General features: G+C 37.9%; 1 protein-coding gene across 1 annotated transcript in view; it reads left to right on the top strand.

The window, feature by feature from the left end:
* Positions 1-569: 569 nt before the first annotated feature.
* Positions 570-9,245, top strand: part of DLD (dihydrolipoamide dehydrogenase) — a gene marked incomplete at its 5' end in the record, with an annotated part of 14,341 nt that continues 5,665 nt past the window's right edge. The window contains 7 exons of the mRNA XM_010293659.1: positions 570-645; positions 1,435-1,514; positions 4,940-5,008; positions 7,375-7,444; positions 7,809-7,909; positions 8,247-8,390; positions 8,555-8,656. Of these exons, the coding sequence (XP_010291961.1) occupies positions 570-645; positions 1,435-1,514; positions 4,940-5,008; positions 7,375-7,444; positions 7,809-7,909; positions 8,247-8,390; positions 8,555-8,656 (642 nt within the window). The remainder of the gene's footprint in view (positions 646-1,434; positions 1,515-4,939; positions 5,009-7,374; positions 7,445-7,808; positions 7,910-8,246; positions 8,391-8,554; positions 8,657-9,245) is intronic.

The raw sequence follows: 9,245 nt of genomic DNA, 5'->3' as shown, positions 1-9,245 counted from the left end.
CCAGGAAGCCGCCGGCTGTCAAAGGGTCGCTTCCTGCCTGTGGGCAGCACCGGGGGCTTCCGAAATTCTTTCAGGAACATCATCTGCTCCAGTTACAGGCCCGTGAGATGCTTATAACTACTGTGCTGTGCTGTCCCATGACAATTAAAAAAATCTTGCCCTCCAGAACCACCTCTGAGATGTTGCCTGTTCACAGGACATGGCCGAAGGGGATGGTTATGGAACAACACAACTCTTCATAAACTCCTGCGGGTGTCTAATTTATGTCATTAAGTGGTTTGAGAGCCCCGTATGAAGGGTTGAAAGTTTGGGTAGTTAAAGGCAGCCTTAGGTGAGGCTGACATGAAAACGGGTGTAATAATGGGCTGAGGTTGCAGAGCAGGTAAATGGCAGAGTGACTCCTACCTCTTGTTCCAGTCAGTGCCCTCTGTGTCTGCTTCAGTCGTGGTGTTCCTGTTTCGGTTAATTGGTGACTGTAACTGTGTGTTCGTCTGTGTGTGGTTGAGTGCTTATTTTGCTTCAAGGGTAGACTTCAACTTTTAAAACTTAAGTTTTTTTTCCCTTTCTAGAGAAGCCATTTTGATCGAATTCATCATGGTCTCCAGGGAATTTGTGCAGTGTCACAAAGGACCTATGCTGATCAAGGTAATTAGTTGTGAAGAATTCCTTTGAACAAAAAAAACCCCACCAACCCAAAGCCCACAAAAACCAAAGCAGTGCTTCAAGCTTAGAAATCAGACTTCCAGGTGACAGTGGAATCCATGACAGCATGGAGATTTAGAGGAAAAATAGTGGCTTATTTGCCTTATTTGATATGAAGCTAAAGCTGTAATAGAAGTTGAACTTTATATAATTTAAGAACAGTGATGGTAATGAATATTCCAAAGGACATTGTGGTTATGAGATATGAATTAGGTACAAAGTTCATCGCTTCTGGTGCATTCATAATCAATAGAGGTTGTGTAGATATCTATTTCAGCCATATTTTCTCCTTTATAAAGTACTGATTTCATGGCATTCAGTAAGCATTTGTCTTCTGCACTAAGCATCGAGAGAAGCTATGTTGGAAAAATGTTACAATAAACTATCCAGACATCTTGGGTTAAGTTGTTAAAGGAGGGATGGGTCAGACAGAATTCAGTTTCTTCATTTAATTTTACATTATTTTTCCTGTAAAATTTAAGACTGGCTGTTTTTATTGCAGAGTGAATACCTTCATGCAACCTTTGCCTTTGTCTAGAAAGTTACTTTCAGATGTGAGGTGTAATTTACTTATCTAAACCTAACTTATTAAGTTGCATCATTTTTTATAGCTATTTTGCTTTTAAAAAATATATTTTCAAACATGGATTATTTCAGAAATGATAAATTGATATTCCTGCAGTAAAATTTTAATTGCAGAAGCAAAAATAACTCAAATGTTCTCTCTTCCAGTTGATGCCGATGTCACGGTTATTGGCTCTGGTCCTGGAGGGTATGTTGCTGCTATCAAAGCAGCTCAGCTTGGATTTAAGGTAAGATGAGGCCTCACTCAGATAGCAGAATATTCATCCAGATGGACTTGAAAGGTGTTTGTGCAATACTGAAAACCTGAAATTCTTCCGTCACGTCTTGGGCCACCAGATGCTATTGACGCGTCAATAATCTTTCTTTACTTTGCTTACCCAGACTATTCAGAAATTGAAATGGAGATGTGAAGGTATTACTGTCTGTAACTCTGCTGCTGACAAAGCTGCTCAGGACAGCTTGCTTTTGATTGGAAATGATAATTGAGGTGGGCTTATACTCTTGTGCAGGAGAAGGTGGGAAAAGAATGCTAGGAAGGAATTTTTCTCCCAAGAAAAGAAAGACAGTGACAAATGGCCAAGTGGCAATGACAAAAAGGCCACTGAAAAACTGTACTGAAGAAGAGACTGAGGGAACTCAAAAGAGCAAAAAACCAATATTTAACTGATGTACTTTTTGAATGTGAGTAGAGGAATTCCATTGCCATGTGAGAATTTGAGAGGTAAAAATATGTCTGTAGAAATGCTGTAGTATCTAATTTACATTTATTTATGTTCATCTCTGTTCTGTCTGTTGTCTTTGAATGCCTTTTGAAAGAGGCAACTTTTTAATCTGATGTGTACTAATGATGTGTCATTTACTTGCGTATTGTGAGAGTTATATGTGCATAATGCATTTCAGATTTTCTAAACTTAGAAAAATACGGAGTGTGACTTCAGCAAGATATTTTTTTTTTACCGTCACTCCTTGATATGAGACCAACTTACTCTCTTGGCACTGCTTTAATCTTCTCTTAATTATTTTGAAATCAGAGAAGGCAGTCCTAGCACTCTTGAGCATGTTTCTGCTGGCTGGTATGTCCCAATGCTTCTTAATTATGACAGCTGGGCTTCATGACAAAAATGAGTTGATTAGACCATCTGGTAAGGACAGGAACTCCTGTTGATGAATGGAGTTCCAGTGAAGCACTGGAACAGGGGCCCAGGTAGCACGTAGTCTTCATCCTTGGATATTTTCAGAACTTGGCTGTTCAAGGGCCTGAGCCACCTGGTACATCTTTGATGTGGACAGTGTTTGAAGCAGGAGGTTTGACTAGATGGCCTCCAGAGAGGGTCACTTCATCCTAATCTTCTCTGTAATTTCGAGTGTTGTGCCTTACTGGTCATTACTCCCACAACTGGATTTCGATGACGTCTCTTTGGGTATCTTTCAGCCTTCTAGTGTATAACTGTACCAAAATATAAACGTTGTGAGATTCCATTAAGAAGTCTTACAGCTGCCTGTGACCTAGTGCAGGTAATTGAGTTGTCTTTATCCATATTTGTGATTTTTTTTTTTTTCTCCCCTTAATAAATACTCTTTTAGATGTATGTTGTTACTGAGTTATTAGAACCTGAGAAAAAAGGTGCTCAATCTCAATTGAGATTGATGCTAAAACCTGTAGCACTGAGGCCTTCTGCCATGTAAGTTCATGTTTGTTTATTCTAAAGCTGGGTTTTTGTGGCTATATGTCTACTTTTCTTGGAGCAATGCTGTCCTCAGGTCCTTCATATCTGTGATTAACAGTAGGATACCATATACAAGGAGGTTAAAAAGTGCCCTGGATTCTGTTTTTCATCATAGCAAAAAAAATAATTTTGTTATACTGCTTCACAGGTAATTGGAGTGGGCAAAATACTGGGACATGCTTGCATGTGTCACCTGTAGCACTGAATAAACATGAAGAATGTTCATGCTGTCCTTGAGAAATGTAAGGAGATGTTTTTGTGAGACTGGCAAAAAGACAGATTTTATAGTTAACATCATCCATGGAAGAACCTGAGCGTGATCTACTGAATTACTAAACTTTAGCCTTCAATTTTAGTGCTATATCTGCTCGCACAAGTATTAAGTCCTTGTGTCACCACTACAGCATCCCACATTTGGGCCCCCTCACTACAAGAAGGACCTTGAGGTGCTGGAACGTGTCCAGAGAAGGGCAACAAAGCTGGTGAGGGGTCTGGAGAACAAGTCTTATGGGGAGCGGCTGAGGGAACTGGGGTTGTTTAGTCTGGAGAGAGGAGGCTGAGGGGAGACCTCATCGCTCTCTACAACTACCTGAAAGGGGGCTGTGGCGACGAGGGTGTTGGTCTCTTCTCCCAAGTAACCGAAGTGATAGGACGAGAGGAAATGGCCTCAAGTTGCGCCAGGGGAGGTTTAGATTGGATATTAGGAAAAATTTCTTCACCAAGAGGGTGGTCAAGCATTGGAACAGGCTGCCCAGGGAGGTGGTGGAGTCACCATCTCTGGAAGTGTTCAAAAAACGTCTGGATGTGGTACTTCAGCAGTCTGGTGCTGTTTGATCCATAGCACAGCTTTTAAAGCCCTTGGATCATTTTTCATGCATTCATGTGCTTAAAATGGGAGGAAGGGTAGGGTGGATCAGCATGTCTCAATGTGTTTCTGTGATTTGATCTGGTGACTTCTTCATGTTAACATCACCTCTACTTTAGCACAAAAGCAGCAATTTAAAGGAATTATGAAAGTCTTTCACCTGGGTAGTCACTTGGCAGCAAATTGGAGCTCTTGGAGTATAAACGAAGGAACTATTATTTTGAACATGTATGCACCTTGCAAAGGAGGAGATGCCAATTCTTTTACTCTGTAAAAAAGGTTTATGATACTCTCTTCCCCCTGAAGTGATCTGTTTTTACTTGAAGCTTTGTCAGGTTTTTCTTTTCCTTTGCATGCTTTGATGTTGGCAAGTTGAGGAGGAGATGAAAAATTTTCTGTCCTTGTTGGTATTGACCCTATTTTTGCTTGGTTTTGCTTTACTTGATTTTTATTTTTTCTTTCTTTACAAGTATTGGCACAACTTTATAGCAATGGGTCTTGCAAAATAGTGTGTTTAAAGAGGGAATTGTTGTTTATGGTTTTGGTGTTTTGTTCTGTTTTCTTTTAAGAAAAGATTACTTCATGCAATTTTAACCTGTGCTGGTTTGTTTCTCTGTTGTTTGCTTGTGATTACTTTTTTTTAATCTTTGGCATGATTTACGCTTTTTGCTTTTTGCAGGTGGTTTGTTTTATTTAATTGTAAGGGGGACATCTTTCACAGCATTGAGTCTTATGTTTAATTGAGGCAACATTGTGGATTTCTGAAGTAGCAGAACAGCACTTAAACTTGTATGAAAGTATAAATGGTGCAGTGGTGAATGTGGCTCTCTTTGGTAGAAAATTTTGTTGCAAAGAGCCATTTTGTGTTTTTTAAGTTAGGAAAAAATGAGGGAGGGGAAATCTGAGCCACAAAATAAATCTAGGAATGAAATTAATGAGACACTTGAGTTACTAGATAAATGCCTGGTTTTTGTCATCAATTCTAATTTGTAATACATCCTGTAAGGATATGGTAGCATAGTATTGCTAAAAAATTCTTCCCCCCCTTCTTTTTCCTCAGACTGTCTGTGTAGAAAAAAATGAAACACTAGGTGGAACCTGTTTGAATGTTGGATGTATTCCATCCAAGGTAAGTGTACGTAGTTTGCTATAATTTTATTAAAAACAACAGATACTATATGCATCACTTGGAAAAAGATTAAGAAGAAGTTTCTCAAGATTGACGTACTTTCTTTAAAAACTGAAATTGTGATCCAAATGAGCTGAGGATCCAAATAAATATAAGTAACACAGAGACTTAAAATTCTGTTTGCTCAATAGAAATGTGTTGTTTGCAAACTCTGTTTTGTGGGCTTTCCCGGATGAGGGAGAGGAAGAGTATGAAAACCAGAGGTACATCTAGATGTATCTTCTCACTCTAAGCTGTTGAGTCTGTGTTATAACCAGCAATGACTGCTGTTTCAGATGGTTGTCTCTCTTGTACAGTGTGAAGTCCTTGATCGCCTTGTATCAGTTAGTTCAAAATAAACCTGTAGTTTTGTCCAAGGTGATGTTCTTACACTGAAGAAGAATGTTGAACTGTGTCACTAGAGGTAGAGAAAGTAAATCTAAATTAGAAGGGCAGAGGCACCCTTGAAGAATTACGAACTTTGGCTTTGATTGGATGCATGATGCTCTGAAGAGAGCTGTCTGTCTCTCTGTAGAAGGAGCCAAAAGATGGCCTGGAGTGTGGGGCTGGTAGTGCTTGTGTGGAGTAGTGCAGGTGAGAGTCCAAGGCATGCACTCTGAAAGAAAGAAGTAAGAAGAAATTCAGAAGGACCTAATATTTGATGCTGTCAATCCAGTTTTAAGTAATTTCTGAACTAGGGCTGTGTAAGAACAGTGGTGTTGCTAGCTGAAGAGAGTCTGCCTCATTAGCACCTAGCAGGTGAAGGAGGGCACTGGTAATGCCAGCTCTGTAATGGCTATAGTAACAGACATAATATTCTTACCAAGATCCCTCCTAATTATTGCTATTCCTAATCTGTTTGTTCAGAAAGGTTCCATTAGCATGGTAGGAGAAAATACAGTATAGATACAAAGTTTTTTAAACTGCATATTAATTTTCCTAAACATTTTAGTAATAGTCCTAATGAAGCTCAGAATATTTTAGTATACTGAGGCAAAACTCAAAAACGAGCTGTTGATCAACACAGTGTTACTTTGAAAGTTTGGAACTCTGCTAGGATCTATTTAAGTAACTTCTCAAGTGTTTTTTTATCTTTTTTTTTTTTAAATCCTTTGAAGTTCTTGTGAAAATACTTCTGAACCCATGGCTAAACCTGAGTGCTATCCAGAAATTTTTTGAATGGCAGTAAGCTTCTTAAGAAGTGGATATGTAGGCTGCATACACTGAAGCGGTTAACAAATTATTCAAATACTCCTTTCCAAAAAGCGACCCAAAATAGTACATTGGGCATGGATTTTTTTTCCTTTCTAATTGCTGAAGTCTTAAGTGGTGGCTGTGTCTTTAATTAATGTTGGATGTTACCAGTTCAGGGTTGTGACAGGTATGTGAAATGGGCAAATGAAATTTAAAAAGACTTGATAAGACTTACTCATAGAAGTGGAATTATTCTGACAGTATTAGTTTTACTCAAGCCTGTGTATATAAGGCAGGTATCTCAAAATATGCTTTGAGTCTTTTACTGTGCTTGCTTTAGATTTCAGTCTGCGCAGGCTTGTACTGTTGTTGTTCTTGCAAAGATACTGATAATTTCATGTGTGGGATGGCTATAGCAAATACATAATTTTTCTTGCCAAGATCCCTCCCTAACTATATTGCTATTTCTAATCAAAATACAGTTATGGAGGTTCTGCATTTCCAGCTGATGATTTATGGACATCCATATAAAAACTATTCTAATTTTATCTTTGAATTCTTAATGTCCAGTGACCTCTAAGCCATCTAGCTTCAGCTCAGTTAGCTCTGTAGTTGTAGTAACTTTAGCACAAAACTCAACTACAAAATTTAACTCATATATGTCTACATAGGCTAAAATTTTAAGAGGGATTTGTATAGACTTTCCTCATCCAGTTTTTCTATATCCTCTTCTTGTTCACAAGTAATCTTTTGTCTGAGGTAGTCAGGAAATTCTCCCATGAGTCAGTCAATCATCTTTCTTTTCTCTATGTAAAGTCAGTTCCTTTTTTTTCAATTCCCATGGACTCATTTTCAATTTCTCTGGTGAAATGACCAAAAAGGATAGGTGTGAATTTAACAATTTTCTATTTTTGTGTTAAATATGTAACTTTGTAAAACAATTTTAGTAAGAGCTGCTGTGTACAATTCTGTGTTCGAAATATACCTTTTTAAATACGTACGTCAGACTTTTTCTTAATACGGAGAATGTAATGCAAATAACGTCAGATTTTTTTTTCTTCTGATAAGATAACAATTAATTAATTCAGTCGTGAATGTATGTCCCAATTCACATTTTTGTGTGTGTATTTTAGGCCTTGCTGAACAACTCACATCTGTATCACTTGGCCCATGGAAAAGATTTCGCTAATAGAGGAATTGAAAGTGAGTGTGAAGAGCAACTAGTCAGTGCCTGTTAACATAAATGGTTTCCATCAACAAGCAAATTTAATCATTCAAATCTGACTACTATAGTTTTCTGGTCAGAAAACTTTCTAGACTTAAATAATATCCTTTATCTGTCAGTTGGAGGGTTAGGGACATGCGTCTGCTCCTTGAACCCTGAATCACGGATAGATAAGTTATATTTGAAAAGTGTAATACTGCTTTTTAACATAGCAGTTGTTGAATGTAACCTTTAGTAGGGCCATTAACACATTTTACTGTGTCAGAGCTGTTAATTGTGTTTAGGTTAACTCCTTTAAATAAAAACACTGCAATGCTTGATAGAAAGTTTTTTTAACCTTAGTTACAGGAATCCGTTTGAATCTCGAGAAGATGATGGAACAGAAGAGTGGTGCAGTGAAGGCCTTAACAGGTGGAATTGCTCATTTATTTAAACAAAACAAGGTTAGTTTTGATTATATACTGAGGTATAGCCATGATTTTTTTCTGATTTGAATTTCTTGCTTTTTACATTTTCATATTCTTGCCACATAAATTAATGTGAGTGACTGACTTGGCAAAGGCAGAATTTGAATGCTTCTCATCTAGGAAATTTTTAAATTAACAATTCCTTCATTCTTGATCTACTTAAAAGAATAGTGTACAATTACTTTGTGATTTGTCCCAGATGGTGATGCAAAGGTGCATGTTGGCAGCTTCTCTTAAGTATTAGTGAGATTAAATGTAGAATAACTTTTATAAGTAATTTGAATCTGAGTTTACTGTGTTCTGCTTACTAAAGGTTGTACATGTATCTGGGTTTGGAAAAATAACTGGCAAAAATCAAGTCACTGCAACCAAAGAAGATGGCAGCACACAAGTTATCAATACAAAGAACATACTTATAGCCACAGGCTCAGAAGTTGCTCCCTTCCCAGGAATTACTGTATGTATTTGAAATCTTAATGGTACTTTTCTTCAATGTGTTATAGCCACATAATTTAATGTGTAACAATTGTTCGCAATTGATTGCACTTCACCTTCTGTGTGTTTTACATATAATGTATAAGAGATTGTAAACCTCCCTTTGTGGATTTCTTTCATCTTTAGATTGATGAAGATAATATTGTGTCATCCACTGGTGCGCTGTCACTGAAAAAAGTTCCTGAAAAGATGGTTGTCATTGGTGCAGGAGTCATTGGTGTGGAACTGGTGAGAGGATATTTAAACCACTTGGTCTTTAATTTATAAAGGAACAGGGTGTTATTTTTTGTATAATATGTGATTGTGTTGCTGTGTATTAACAGATGTTTGACTGAGTTGTAATGAAACTGTTGAGACTTCATAGCCTGCTAGCTCCCTCTTCTACCAGAAGAGCTGGGCTAAGTGTTTGTAGGATCAGCATTCCTGCAGCTGGTTAGCTAAGCAGAGAATGAGAGAGAGACATACAGGGCCTCACTTATAGTTTGGTGGGGTTTTTGGATAGGGAGTGGGGTGGTGAAGTTTTGATGAGGTTTGTACCTGCTCTATGTATAGATGAGAGAACTTCCTTTTTAAAGGGAAGGTCATTTTAAGCCAGGATATATTCTCGTGTATAGCAGTTAATCCCAAGAAATTTTTATGTGACGTGAGTGTACACATTCTATCTGACAGCCAAAGGCGTGGAGACTTTGTAGTTCATCTCGATCTGGGTCCTTTTGCCTTGTACCTACGTGGTTCAAAATGAATGTATATTTGCTGGTCTTGCAACTGCTTGAAAATTTGCACATCTGCTTAGTGGTTGCTTAGCCGGCTGACCATT

The sequence above is a fragment of the Phaethon lepturus genome, unplaced genomic scaffold (genome assembly GCF_000687285.1).
Source record: "Phaethon lepturus isolate BGI_N335 unplaced genomic scaffold, ASM68728v1 scaffold36538, whole genome shotgun sequence".
Taxonomy (NCBI): Eukaryota; Metazoa; Chordata; class Aves; order Phaethontiformes; family Phaethontidae; genus Phaethon; species Phaethon lepturus.
The sequence above is the reverse complement of the archived record's forward strand: the minus strand, read 5'-3'. Positions and strand labels throughout refer to the sequence as shown.